We start from the raw sequence: 14,928 nt of genomic DNA on the forward strand, positions 1-14,928 counted from the left end.
TTCTCAATGAAGGCCTTCCGGGCTGGATTTGCATTGATGACGGCGTCATACTTCTTTTTGCAGCTTGGGTTTGTCTTATATGTTGACGGCCGGTCTTCTTCATAGACGTCCCAGCATCTCCGGGAAGGGTACCTACCAAGGCTTCTACCACATGGGCATCGCTTCTTCCACGTTAGTATGTCTTCCTGCCTAGATTCCTTAGCCTTTGACGATTCTCTCTCTGGCTTTGCTTCTTCTTGGCCTTGCCAGGTTGAAAATGCCGTTTTTGACAGGGTTCTTTGTGAAATTAGGTTTACATAGCTGATCGACCAGTGAGCTTTATACCGAGTAATAAGCTTACTGAATTCAACCTTCTTGCCTTCCAGTCTCAATGTTCATGTTTCATGGAAGCCTGGTGACATAACTGATATGGCATCTAGAGCATCCTTTGCTTCAGTGATGCCTGCCATCATACACCGTGTTTGAACTGTTTCCCAATTCAAACAACCATGTGTAAATATCTGTGTTTTTATCTAGCCTTCGGTCTAGATTCTTCCATTGCTGTTGAAGTTAAGCAAGGTAGGTGGGATCGAAATCCGGTCAGAATCTCATCCTCAGTTTTTGGAGCAATTTGTATGGCGAGTCCTGAGAGATAATAAATGCTTGAAAGCTTGGGCGAATGCTATTTCGGATATCTGTCACCACAGTGCTCAATCCTTTCTTCTTCTTCATATATTTATTGTTGGCGATGACCCAAATTGATTGCTCAGCCTTCAAGGTTTTATACTAATCTTGACTTGCCGTTTCTCGCTTTTGAACCTCTTGAAGATCTGGTTCTTCAGGTTCTAGAAGAGTAACTGGTTTGTTTCTTTTATAGGATCGCATAGCTCCCAGACGTTAAATTAATCGGCAATTCTTCTGATGTTGGCTAGCCATGGTTCCCATGTTGTTGTGTCTTGCAGTATGACGTGGGTAAACACCGCGGAGAGAGCATAATCTCCCATTGTTGTCGTCTTCTTTGGTCTTCGTCGTTGACCTTTGCTGGACAGAAATACGGTTTTTCTTCGATTCAGGGGTTGCATCGGCGATGGCTGGTTGTGAGAGAGAGAGAGAGTCTAGGAATCTATGATCAAATAGTAGATGCCTTCGAGTTTCAATACTTGTCAGGTATACTCCCAGTCTACCCGATACGGATGAACAGAACGACCGATGGGTCTGGGATATGGTGATCCTAGTGATGGTGAGATCGAAAAAATATACCTATCAATTGAACATGTACTCGACACTCTCGATCGTGATGGCCCATTTGTGGGCATTGTCGGGTTTTCGTCCGGCGCTGCCATGGCAGCGATCATCACATCTTTACTGGAGAAAAAGCCCAATATCTGCGACATTACTTGGAAGGTGGATTGGCCCTTAGCATAGCCACGCTGCGGCCTGAAGAGGATGAGAGAAATTGACCAGTCGTCCCCTTTAGGCGCGTCATCCCAGCCTCAGCTTTTCTGTCTGTCTCAGCGGGTTCACATTAGGACCACTGTACATACCGGCAGGTCTACACTCCGCTGATCTCTACACCGATGTTAATCGCTGTTGGATCCCATGATCCAGTGGTTTTACCCACTCAGACCCGGAATCTTGCAAGTCAATGCCAGAATGTGAATACTTTTGAGTTTCCAGGAATCCACTATGTCCCGCAAAGTAAAGAATTTCCGCGGGTTTGCATATCCTCGCCCGGTTTTTGGACGATGTGCTGGAACCTCCACGAATGGAGCCACCAGCATCATTGGCAGATGACACCGTGCAGCCTTCTAGGCTGGAAAGAATCTGAAGCTTTTGTGAGAGGGCTCGGACCTATTACTTTGTTCTTTGAAGAAAAGAGAGAAGAGGCGATACAATACCTTCCTTTTAGGCGGTATAGGGGATTATATTACCATTTTGTGTGTCAACATCCTGCTTCTAGTGGTGTAAATGAGAAGAGTCTCTATACGGATAGATCAATTGGTCTTTCTTTCTAGATGCATCGTTAATGAACAAGACCTAGAACTGGTAGTCTTACAGTATGGGTATATCTTCAATATCGAAACTTCGAGAAGAAAACACGACTACATGGCTTTGTGCGAGAAGGAAGAGTGAAACAATTAAAATAAGTAGTAAAATAAAACAGAAATTTGATATTGTTCCCCCGATTCCCTATGGACGCCCACGGCCCTGCTAAACATGAAATCAAATAATTACCTAAATATGGCTAACGTATATATCTCGTCTCGAGCGAAGTACCGGGGCCGAAATATACCTACGCGGGATATTTTCGACAACAGCGAGTGAATATCTCCGACTATTTATGTACCTTGCGTTTATTTGAAACAAGAATTTTATCCCCTCCATCTGTGGTTACTAGATCGACAGCCATTAATATCCTGACTCAAACGGGGTATTGGTCGCGTCATGAACTGGTCGCAGTCAGATTACGGCTCCCTGAGCCCTCGTTAGTAAAACATTCAGGTGTTGTTTTGTTTCTCCCATGTTCCCACTATGCTGTGTAGACCTCAGATTTTTCGGTAAAGGCTGTCATAGTGAACATTATTCACGATTAATGTTGCGTTGTAACCCGCTAATATCTAGCATAATGACTTGTAACACTTTATAAACGCGACTGATACTGGACTAACATAGGGAATAGAAGATAGGGAGATGTTTGCTCCAATGAGGGATGCAGTAACGTGCATCTCTCCGCAACCGCTCCGGCTTAATACCTGGCCCTGATATCCATTAATGAATGCTCTACTTGGGCCTTCCAGCCCTGGACCACACGGTCAATGTAGTCGGCGAATTTCGAATGTCAATACTAATGCACTCATGGCCGTTTCTAGCGTACTCTATGTTATTGGGAAGGAATGGGAGGATAGGTTGTTCTGATAAAGTGAATTCAACTATTTTTCAAATACTTCAATATGGGACTCTACGGAACTATCATGAGACTCAAACCAGTTTTGCCAACCAAAGTTTAGGGGTACGGACACGCATGCAGGCTACCAGGAAGAAGTGTCTGTCGTTTACCTTCGCGCATTATCACAGGCTGACATGGTCGTAACTGTTGTTGATGAGGTCGATGTTGATTGAGATGCCACTGATCGTGATGAACTTGTAATATGTGCCAAATCGGTCGCAAATGTAGCTTTTTGTGCCACCCCCGCGGCTGCAAGTTGGGCTTTACAAGAGGAACCTATTGTTGCGACAAGGGAACAAATTGCCCGGTTTCCCTCTTTATCCAACCAATAAATCTGTAGTGTTTTTGCGTCTTCCTGGTAGGTAGCAACGAGCCACGCAGTCGTGCAAAGAGCCAAGATTTTTGGGTCCGATGTAAGCTCTATATGCTGGTTAGTCTCTAATACTTGGCTTCAATCGATGCACACATACCGTACGGGTCCACAGTAACACCGGTGCACCCAAAAACACCTTCGGCATAGATATCCAAATTGCTACCCTTGCCCTGCTGAAGTGTGAAGGTTGGTTGTGTGAAACTTTGTTCGCGACCGAAAGCGTAACCTGCCCCGATGGTTGTGATGAGAACCAAAGAAAAGAAATGCATTTTAGTATTATATTCACCGTGGAGTATGGATACTATTTGGTTTGGGTGACAGTATCTCTACTTAAATATCCTTTCATTCTGTCAGATTAAGCTGGGGTTGCTCTCCACCATCAAAAATTATCGTCCAAATATAGTCAAAGTGGTAGGTGCAAAAAATGGACTATCTCGGTTACGGGACTTAGAGATTCCAAGGTTATTTTTAAGATCCGGTAATATCTATTTTTATCGCCCTAGGTGGACTGTTGGCGGCTTGCTCCCCATCTGGCGAATACAGTAACCTAGTGACCGCCTTCGCCTTCCATGTCGGGAATGAGAGAGAACCACTTTCATAACCCTAATCAGATGTATGAATAGCCCGGTAAGTATTCGTTTTGTAGGTTACTGTTATAGAAAATAAATACCGGACAATACATGGTGTTTTGAGGTGTCCGGCTCGCACATGTGTCCGGCTCGTATGTGAAATACGTTATATCTATTGTAGTGGGGGAACGTAGTCCTCACTACGTATTAGCCTTGCCTGTCCTTTCTTTCTTTTTGCAGTTTTGTTATGTAAGCATTGATGTACGGAGGTTACAAGTAGCAGAAAGTTACAGATTGACAATATACGCTCCTACACCTCTCTGAATTCGATTCTTGGACCGTCGTCCCAATTCTCTTTGTATGCCCCGGTTGGTATGACGCCGAATTACGAATGCTAACTCAACCCGTATGCCAAAAGAGTATACCATACTGCGTAGAGCGTTTCCCTTTTCAAAATATATTTTGATAGGATGTTATAGGTCTCATGTTTTCCAAGTTCTTGTGGGCTTTTTTGCGGGCTCTTCGGGTTTCTGCGGATTTTGCAAAGCACTGATGGCCTAGCTAGTCATTACTTTGGGAACGGCGTTAAGATACAGTAGGTTCTCCGATGCCAGATAGGGCGCACCGACCTGGATAGCACATCCGACGCCTGGAAAGAGCTGTAACGGGTATAAGAATCTCAATCATTCTATTTATCGGTCAGGCTCAAGGCCCAGTTCCTCGTACCCTTCTACAGAGTTGAAGGGGCACCTGATGATGAAATTTGAAGCATTTTCAAAATCAGACACATTATTGAGACACCATCACAATACAATGTCTGTCTCTAGACAATTAGGAAGGCACCGAAAATAAATAACTAATTATCGCCCTCAAAGCTCTATTGCTTCATCTTTATACATGCACAGGGTTCCTATTCGCAGGCGCTTCGATGCCAGATTACTCCCTTTTCCTCTGCATTATTCATACGATTCCATTTGTCCTATGGGTTTTCACCTCTGCAACAGAGATTCTTTCCCTTAAGGTGGCTTTCATAACAACCTTGATGGCTTTCTTTCTTGTTTTCTAGATGCCGGAACCCCACTAACAGTGAATGAATGGGAGCACTTCGGCACTCGGCACACCGCCCCCCGTATTCGGCGGTTGGGGCTCTAAACTATTATCAGGAATAAAACAACTGGTTTTCTTCTATCTATTTTATGTTTTGATTTATCGAGGAGCACAGTTACCCTACATGAGAGATAATGACGAGGGAAACCATAAGATCAGCCCTGCGATCCTCATAGGTACCTGGATCGAAATGCACATGGAGTGCCCCGAAACCAAGAAAGCCACATAACAGCCAGTCAGTCATCAACCACCTCGGTCATTTTCAGTCACTATCTCGCAACGTAATTGGCGGCATAGACCACATGCAGACTGCAGGAGGACGCACATCGGATGCCAGGTTTTAAGTGCTTCGGAGATGTCTAAATATGATTCGCCCCACCAGATAGCAGTTAGCTTACGGTTCTTCGGGCCTGCAATTTCATTGGTGATGGAGATTTTGCTTCTTGCTAAAACCCATTACATGGATGAGAATTTTATTACTACACTAATCGTCTAGAGGATTACGCCAATTGCTCTGCGTAATTTTGGATCCGAGGTCTTGCTTTAACTTGAGTGAATGCTTGTCTTCATACTCAATGTTCTGGGTACATATAAATACACCCTCCCCATTGCATGTCTGTATTGGTCCATCGCGGCACTGCCGCCCAAATCTATAAATGTGCTCACAGTTTACAACGGCTTCCCAATTGTCCGTCGAGCAAGAAGTATGCATAAAAAGGTTTCCAGCTTCACGAGGCATGGCAAATAGGGTCCACAGGTAATCAGAGATAAAACATCGAGTCCTGGAGAGCAGGGTGAATTTTCAACAGGCTGGGTTTCACTACCTTGCCAGGTTCCCAGGCATCATGGTCTCCCGATGAAAGACAAGTGATATTATCCGCACTATAGTACGAGCGAACTCTAGCGCAAGCCCGAATTGCGTAGTGTACCGGTGCGCAAACGCTTTTTGCCTTTGTGGTCTCGCCGGACAGATAGCAGAGCGTGTGGGTAAGGTTCTGTAGCAAATCGACCGGACCACACATATTACTACGGACACAGCATCGCCTGCGAAACACTTCGTCGAATATCACGAAGTAGCGAGTCGGTTGATTGGGGCCCTGTGTTGGGCTGTGAGATTGCAGGAAAAAGTCCCACTGGCGAGGTTCTGAAATGCCGCGGTCCACAACGGTACCAGCCAGCGGACTACCGGAGCTGTGCCCCTCGGTGTCGGCTGTAGGGTGGAATCGTGCATCATGGCTCTTGTCTACGAGCACCACGGTGATCCGCGGCAAGTCGCCTTGTGAATTCTCCGTGAGCTTTGAGGCCCTACAAGCATTCTTGATCAGAGGCAATTCCTGATCGACCCAAGCCCCGTATTTGCCCCCCGAAACCATACTACGATATATCACAATATCTTGCGGAAGCATATTGTCATGATTTCTGGCCCAATACCGAATCCTTGATCCCAACATCTCGTCAAGATTGCGAATAAGCGGGTCTTTGCCAATCTGCACACTGATCTCCGCAGGCCACTGAGAAAGCCGAGAGCATGACGATGCGACAAGGCCCACTACAGTGTGGAAAGATCCTTGGGACCCTGATCTTGCAAAGACCACATTGATCCCCACTATCATAGTTTTATCGTTTGCGACAAAGTCAAGATCCGATGCGCTGACCATGTGATTTTCCCCACCAAGCTTGAGGTTCATTCTTAGCCCAAGCCTAGCGTACCTCTCCTGATCAGCTTCTGCCAGCCATTCGTCCGTAAATTCGATAGCCGGCATGCCATGGTCGATATCGCAAGCAAATCTTGCAAGGTCACCTAGCCTCTTTGCTCTGGTGGACAGAATTACGAGGATGATGGATGGGCGGTATTTTTCTTGCAGGAATGAAATCGTGTCTTTAATATCGTCCTTAGCGTGGCCGTTGCTGAACCGAACGACTTTGCCAGGGATAAAGCCGGAGGTGAATATACCCATACGCCGAAGCACTGTCGCCAGTTGGTGTAAAGGCTTAGTCAATGTCGTCGACTTCCTTTCTAGTGAGTCTCCACGCAAAGGGTCAAGGTAGATCCAGGACCAGGATCGTAGCGTGACGGATTTCATGAGCCGATATGCGTTCACGTTCCACATTCCTTGAGCCACACGGGCAGAGGTTTCCCTCGCGTATCGCACTCGCGGTGCGGTGAGAACGCGGCTGTTTACCGTGACGGGGTCTGAAGACGCCTTGATCCCAAATGCGGTCTAGAGAAGATCAGCGGATAGCTCCAGAAGTCCGACAGAGAAAATTCGGATTGGACCCTCACCAAGGCTCGATTGAGGCGGAAATTCAACCCCATGACGGCCAACCTTTTCCTCGCGCGCATGATCGCGGTCTCTGATTGGCCTTGTGCGGGACGATATTCATGCGCTGAGAAGGATGCCGCACTGACCGGCTGTCCGGCCTGGACTATACATACTTCAACTGGGAAATAAATAGGTCTCTCTGGAGTCCCAACATTAACTATGGGCATGTCTGGGCTTGAGGTAATGTTATACTCTACCTCGTTAGCCACATTAATGCTATCATGGGGAGCGCGGAAAGGCCAACCTTTCTCAAAAAATACCGCCAGTGTAACATAGCCACCTTGAAGAGGTGACGCGGCACCTAGAGTTTGCCGCGACTCTATAAATATCTCCACTTCCTGCGGTCCAGCTCCATAACGTGCCACCTTTGGAGGATGTTGTAGTAGTGCTCCATTATTACAAGTTGCAAGTCCTCTGATTTTAACGGTAGTTGCAAAGCTCCGACCTTGATAGTTTCGGACTGAAGGCATGATGTGAACCCGAATACCTCGCAAGATATTCTCAAGACGATCAATTTGCGAAGTATGATGTGACATGTATCCCCTCATCATGACAGATAACGGGCCTGGATGGAGACAGGGGATACATCGGGTCTCCACGTGGACTAGTACGCGGGCTGCCACAGCATGCGCCTTGATGGACAGTTGGTGCGACAGCTCCAAAATGTAGCCGGGCAGCGATGATTTATGTGAGCCGGGACGCACGTAGAAATCAGAGTTTATGACGACGCCAAATAATAACGCCTCCTTCCTGGCGAAGTACCCTAATATCACATTCAGTGCTCGCATGATCTGACGCAAAGTTTGCATGTCCACCTCGGTGTCAGTGGCATTCAAGTAGTTCATTACCTCCCTACTGCTGAACATGCCTGTGGGACTGAATAATACCTTGTATTTTCTAGGGGTAAGTATGCGTGGGTCTGTGACCGCTTCTGGATCCGTGACTCGGTAGGTTTCTGCCCAGGGTATGTCCACGCAAGAAACTACTACAGAAAGGCCGTCGGTAGCAATATGAGACAATTGTGACCGAAATTGCTCCGCAAGTAATCGCAAAATTACCCGCCTTGTTACTGTGGGGTTGGGAACCTGGCCTGATGCAGTATTTTTAATATGAATCTTGTAACAGAATATCTGTTTGTCGCTGAGAGTGAGGGACAGATAATTGGTGTGTAAGATATTTGGCTGCCCTAATGTCCCGTATCCAGGACGAGGCGGAAACAAAATCCTCTTGGGCGTCGCTGTAGCTATAGACTGAGCTATTGAGGTTTCTGTCTGATGGACGTTCCCGTCCGGTGTCGAAGCCGCGTTTGCATCGTTGTAAATCCTTGGATTGAAGTCAGAGATTTCATTTTGACATTTCATATTGAAGAATATGCCGACAACTCACTCAAATTCCCCTCCTCGATTGTCGCAAACAGTGCCGTCGATATTGACGGTTTTGGATCTCATATTTGGGCATTAAGACACGAATTTCTTGATTTCTAAAACAACTGAGTGATTCCGATGTGAAATCTTTTGGCACATGTCTCGAATTTATAGAGCCATAAGCGCGGACGCTATTATTACGTGGCTATAATTAGTTGTTTGTCTCTATAACCATCAGATCCTGCTATGAGAGTGGTATTTAATGTGATCAAACAGAGCAATGAGCTGCAACCTAGCAAGACAGGCCTTGAAGACATTGTGGTAATGCACGTGATCTCTTTGTAAAGTGCACGACATATTATTCTCATCCACCAAAACACGGAACAGAGATTTAAAGCGGGCAAATGTCATGTTCCCATGCGCTTGACGATATTCTCGGCGATATTTCCTCCTCTTCACCAAAGCACTAGGGATACGATAGTGAACACCTTCCTTTCATTTCCCTACCATTTAACTCTGGGTAATATCTGTCTACGTCGCAGGATTACAATTCCTGGTCTACGGAGTCCTCTGTATATATGAGTAATAAGCCACCGCTGTATAAGCCAGAATTAGTGACGTCACGTTGCTCTTGCTCCGGCAGTCAGCTAAAGGCCGCAAAAGCTGTCGGCCTTCGAGGGACAAGAATTCTAAATATAGAACAAAGCAAGTGGATATCACAATCACCCACTACCTAGCAATGTGCAAAACAGGAACGAAGACGTTCTGATTATGCTTCCAGAAACTCCAATTCAAATTCTTGTTTACCTATCGGCCGATAGCGCGACAATTGTTTTAAATGGGTCTGAGATGAGCGAAGTAATATTTAGGGAGGGCGCTGATTTCGATGATAAATATAACGACACAGATGGGTGCTAGTGACGCATGGTAAACCCAATTTGAGTATTCGCACCAAAGAAAATGGTCCGGAATAGTCAGTACTAGCATGATGATCACCAAAGATAAGGCATACAGTATCTGAAGCGTCCATTTCGTACTTATGGCTAAAACCGCAGGTTATGTGACTTCAATCAAAGCGCGACCAGAAGACAAAGGATATGATGTACTCTCCCTTATTGGCTATCGGACGAACGCGGAACTGATGTAGTACTAGAAATCTCCCTTGGCTACCTTCCGTAAGTTACAACAACTCCAAGCGTGCCCCGCGAACCCCCCCCCCCCCCCCTCTTTTCTTTGCTTAATCTTTATTTCTTTCTCTTTGAGTATCCCTCAGCAGGTATCCATCTTGCGGGACTTCGATAAACACACACTAGAAGGACATTCTGTCCAGATGAACGAAGTGGAGCAACAGCAATTAGAAGGCCTCCTTGAGGCCTTGCACACGGGAATTTGCGCAGGGCCATATCATGATGTTGCCACTGATGCGATCTTAAATCTTCACCCGATGATTCTCCAATTTTGGAACTGCCGTTTTGCACTTCACTGTCAGTCACTGGATGAGATGAGAAGCAACCATGCGAGATTTCTGGCAAAGACCTACACAGCCAGTAGGGAGGACAAAGAGAGGCATCGAAAAGAGCAAATATCACACATCGCTGCAATCAAGAGAGAATGTGAGGCAGGTAAGGGAATGCACCCCTCTAACCGCCTCCACGTTGTTAACTCGCACTCACAGCAGAAAGAATGTCGCGCATCATGGATAACAGTCTGAGAATACGCGCTCAATTGCTCCAGCATCGAGGGTTTGCCTTATCCTTCCGCCTTGGTCGTGACGACGAAAGCACAGAATCTACTACAAGATCTTTAAGAAAAGGTATACAAGCGCATTTGGCGCATTGGGAGCCCTGGTGGATGGCCTTGGAAAACTATTTGAGATATATCCATGAAGATTTGGATTTGGAAATGGGTTTCTTTCAAAAACTTTGCGATCCCTCTAGCACCATCATCAATCGATCCGGAATCAAAGGTCAGTCTGGCCCTGCCCTTGTATAGCGTCTTGTCTTAACCGAATTCATATATTACCCTACTAGTCTTCGGCGCTCTTGAGAAACAATTGAAGCGTCTATCGGAAGTACAAGCAAAAGGCCTAGGTGCACTGAGGGAAGTATGCTCAGATAAACGTCTCACGCATATAGAACATTGTACGTCAAAGGCTCCAATATCGGTCAGGACTGTAGCTAACCGGCCATGAAAGTTCTGCTCAACCGCCTTCAGATATTGCAACAGCTGTCCAATTTGCTGCATCTCTTTCACCAAACACTAAAAACTGAGACCTATCCAGAGAGAGCACTGAGAAAAAGGAAAAGGGGCCTGTGAATACAAGCTCTCTACCGCTTGCTCCAGCGCCTATAGAGCTCCGAACTCCTAGGCCCTGGCGGCCTTTTATCCTGGGTGGATCGGGGGAGGGATGTTTACCATTCGCCCCAAAGTATATTGAGATATCTCTTTTCATCTTCCCCCTATACACATTTCCAAATCACACAAATATCCACCAATATATTTCAAAGTATAAATGTGGTCAAACATGGTTATTCGGATGCGTAAGAGCATGGGTAGACCATCAGCCATGAGACTGTTTATAATAAACCTCTGTTGTCAAACAAACCTGTCCACTCTACTCGGTATGAATCAAACATTAGTTGCAGCCTAATGTCATAGCAGGTCCAAGTCAGAAAATACTCTGAGCAGTTATTGAAACTATCACTTGTTCTTTTAGTCATATTTAGTAGGGAAAAAGGCTTACAAGCCCGTATAGATGAATCTACATCACGTATGCTGATTTAAAAAGATATGCGCTATATATTCCGTCGTCAGCATGGGTGTTACCACTTGCCAACTCAGGCCTAGGCAAAGTGGATGAACTGGAGCAAGCTGTGTGCGTCCCACTCAACTATTAGATCTACCTATAGACGCAAATGCAGAACTTCTTGCCCGGGGGAAAGTGAGACGGGAATGAGATAAAAGCTAGTAGTGAGCGGATAGGGAAACTACGGATGGCCAAGATTCATGTTTGCAATGGAAAACTCATAAGGCTTGGGGAATAATCTCACAAGGCTATAGATTGACCTTCGAGAATGCGAGTGCAAGTCGTTGACGATGCTTTCTAGCTCTTCCTGCTTTAACGCAAACGCAGCCTGCTTCGCAGCCTACGTTCTATCGAGCCAAGAGCCGATCCCGACAAGCTTGTCTTGAAGTCTTGAAGTCTTGTCTTTTGCTCTTCGGACATATATAGGTGCCTTGACCTCATTGACGATGGTGTTGTGAATGTGGGCGCGGGCCATGCGGCAATCTCTGGCTTAGATACGGTCATTTTCAATCTCATCGTCCTTTTTGTACTTCCCGGCCTCCCTTAGCATACGCTCGATCTCGAGCTTAGAAAGACGGCTATTGTCACTGGAAAGGGTGATCTTGTTATCGGAATCCTGCTAGATTACGGACACTTCCATGATACCGTTGGCATCCATCCCGAAAGTGACTCCGATCTGGGGTACAGCCCGTGGAACTGCGGTTATACCGCTGAGTTGAAATTTGCCAAACAAGGTGTTGCCGTCTGTGTGGGCCCGGTCTCCCTCAAAGACGCGGATCGAAAGTTCGCGCTGGTTGTCGTATTCGGACGAGAAAACCATGAACTTCGTAGTGGAGATAATAGTGTTGTTGCGCTTGATGAAGGGGGTCATGATACTGCCCTGTAATTGGATGCTAAGGGAAGGTATCCCGCGAGAGAATGGCGGCCTGGACGGCAGCACCATAGACGACTGCCTCATCAGGGATGGCTGCGCTTTTCGTAGCTTTGGGAAAGAAGTCGGAGATGAGATCCTGAAGCTTGTGAATACGCGTGGAGCCACCTACCATGGTAATCTCATGGACGGAGGATTTGTCACATTCAGCTTCCCGTATGACTCGCTCGACTAGATTCATAGTCGGCTGAAGAGGTCGTGACAGATATCCTCAAACTCACCACGCGTTATGGAGATCGTGAAATCGATGCCCTCGAGAAGTGAATCGATCTCGATGAGCGCCTGGAATTTAGATGATAAGGTTCGTTTAGCACGATCACACGCCGCACGGAGATGTTGAAAGGCCCTGGAATTGTTGGTCAGGACTTTGCTATGCTTGCTTTGGAACTCACTGACAAAATGATTGACGAGGATACTATCAAAGTCCACGAGTCTAAGGTCACAATCCCCAGCGCTAGCTTTGACTTCGAAGACTCCTTCTTCAATCACTAACAGAGAAACGTCGCAAGTCCCGCCACCCATGTCAAGAACCAAGACGTGGTGCTCTCCTTCCACCTTCTTGCGAAGGCCATAGGCGATGGCGGTGGCGGTCGGCTCGTTCATAATTCGCAGGACATCGAAACCAGCAATAGGCCCGGCGTCCTTGGTCGCCTGGCGCTAGGAGTCGTTGAAATTTGCCGGAACTGCAATCACGGCGCTGGTGACAGCTTCGCCGAGGTAAGCCTCCGCGGTCTCCCGAATCTTGGTGAGGATCATGAATCTGATCTGCTCAGGCGTGAAGAGCTTGATCTGGCCTTTCATAGAGATCTCTAGGACGGGGTTCGACTCTTTGTCGATAACCTTGAATGGCCAGTGCTGCATATTAGCTTGAGCATTACGATCGTGAAAACGTCGGCCGATGAGACGCTTGGGGTCGAAAACCCTATCCTGCGGATTCATCGTAATTTGGCTTTGCGCAGCATCGCCGACCAAGATGTCACTATCGGTAAAGGCGACAAACGCAGGGGTGGAACTGTTTCCCTGATCATCTACGATCGTTTCAAACTGATCCTCACGGAACACACGCCTACGCGAGAGTAGGTTATACCTAAGTCAATTCCAACCGCCTACACCATGATGATTTTAGCGCAAGCAAGGATTCCTTAAGCAGACAAGGACATCAATAGGAAGGAGGAGGCCGGTTGCAAGATGAAAATAGTGGTAATTGCGAAGGTGTGCATTCAAAATGGATGTCTGATTCTGTACCTTGCTTTTTATAAGGGTGAAGGAGCACATCCAAAGCCCACGGGACGGAAGTAAGTTTCGCGCTTTGGGCACTTCCAAAAATCAAGGACTGTTTTACACTCAGTTTGCTCCAACTTTTCCATCCTTCCCAAAACGATGCGACAGTTTGTTAGCCAGTGACAGTGGCTGGCTCAAAATCGTTGCAAGCACCCATCCTATGCCACAAGTTGGACATGAACAGGCAATAACTTTGTAGTACAGTGTCTGTTATCACCAGATGTAGCACTGGCATACTAATTCAAACAGAGATCAAGAACCCCTCCCGCACTTCTACGGCTTGGGCAAAATAAAGAGCGCAGTGGCGCGGGCAGCGAGAAGCATCCTATCCGAGCACTTTTCGGGTATCTTGATAGCTCCCTCCATGTAAGTCTTGCGCCCTTCGATCTCCTCACCGGCCAAACGCGTAGTATTAGCTTTGGATCGGGTTGGATCGGACGCATGAATTCCATCACTAGATTTGCGGTCACGGCGGGCTTGCAACAGTCTGCAAACAGCTGGTCCATAAGGAAGACCTGGTACACACAAACAATTCATTAACGCCCGGCGGCTAAGCCAAAATGGCAACTATCACTGATCTATCAATACATGTCCTAGTGTACATATGCCGTGTCTCCTTGGAGCCCATACATGGTTCCTTTCAGTATATGTCATCCCAGCTGTCAATATCGTAGCGGGTCCTCGTGGGTTAGTGGTTTTGTTAGTAGACTGGCTTGAAGGCGCTTCTTCAAGTGTTCAACATCCTATCCTCGGCAGTTGAAGGATAGACTTCGCCGAGGCGTCACAGCGATTTCAAAGCCGTGCGCCACGAGGGCAGCCTAACAACGTGAACGGCAATTAGGTCACGGCAGGCCTTGACGAGGTTCTAAGTTCGTTTTCAAGAAGTGGTACAACACACATGTACGTCTACGGATATACATAATCGCTGTAGCCTGAATATCGCTTTGCGAGTTGATTTTACCACTAGACCAAAATACGAATCCGTACCCAGCCTAGTGGGGTGTGGTTTAGAATTCAACTTTGCGAGGGGTCGGGGTAAATGAAATCTACTACTACTACTACTACTACTACTACTACTACTACTACTACTACTGTAACTAAATATGCTTTTCTTTTCCTTTCAGCTTGGGCACAGAAGCTAGCACGGTTCTGAATGTATAGGACTTCTTTTAAGATCTTCCCCGCCCCTTGTCCCCAAACCCTCTTTATAGCTAACAATTAATTCCAGGGGAGCCCGAACTCTGGCA

The 14,928-nt window shown here is 46.7% G+C and overlaps 4 protein-coding genes across 4 annotated transcripts; 1 reads left to right on the plus strand and 3 right to left on the minus strand.

Moving 5' to 3' along the window:
* Positions 1–1,188: 1,188 nt before the first annotated feature.
* On the plus strand, positions 1,189–1,773 carry N7471_010353 (uncharacterized protein; the record flags this gene model as incomplete). The annotated part of the gene is given in 4 exon segments (XM_057283072.1): positions 1,189–1,383; positions 1,405–1,515; positions 1,530–1,634; positions 1,657–1,773. 4 exon segments carry the CDS (start codon positions 1,189–1,191, stop codon positions 1,771–1,773), a joined length of 528 nt encoding a protein of 175 aa, XP_057132051.1.
* Positions 1,774–3,048: 1,275 nt separating this feature from the next.
* Positions 3,049–3,568, minus strand: N7471_010354 (uncharacterized protein; the record flags this gene model as incomplete). The annotated part of the gene is made up of 3 exons (XM_057283073.1): positions 3,049–3,175; positions 3,253–3,346; positions 3,397–3,568. 3 exons carry the CDS (start codon positions 3,566–3,568, stop codon positions 3,049–3,051), a joined length of 393 nt encoding a protein of 130 aa, XP_057132052.1.
* Positions 3,569–5,736: 2,168 nt separating this feature from the next.
* Positions 5,737–8,165, minus strand: N7471_010355 (RNA interference and gene silencing protein; the record flags this gene model as incomplete). Its single annotated transcript, XM_057283074.1, is given in 3 exon segments — positions 5,737–7,197; positions 7,260–7,397; positions 7,413–8,165. The coding sequence occupies 3 exon segments, from the start codon at positions 8,163–8,165 to the stop codon at positions 5,737–5,739; spliced, it is 2,352 nt and encodes a 783-aa protein (XP_057132053.1).
* A 3,794-nt stretch (positions 8,166–11,959) lies between these two features.
* Positions 11,960–13,515, minus strand: N7471_010356 (uncharacterized protein; the record flags this gene model as incomplete). The annotated part of the gene is made up of 6 exons (XM_057283075.1): positions 11,960–12,056; positions 12,102–12,349; positions 12,417–12,571; positions 12,622–13,051; positions 13,094–13,466; positions 13,511–13,515. 6 exons carry the CDS (start codon positions 13,513–13,515, stop codon positions 11,960–11,962), a joined length of 1,308 nt encoding a protein of 435 aa, XP_057132054.1.
* Between the last annotated feature and the right edge of the window lie 1,413 nt (positions 13,516–14,928).

The sequence above is a fragment of the Penicillium samsonianum genome (assembly GCF_028829775.1).
Source record: "Penicillium samsonianum strain IBT 33392 chromosome Unknown utg000006l_segment0_segment0, whole genome shotgun sequence".
NCBI lineage: Eukaryota > Fungi > Ascomycota > Eurotiomycetes > Eurotiales > Aspergillaceae > Penicillium > Penicillium samsonianum.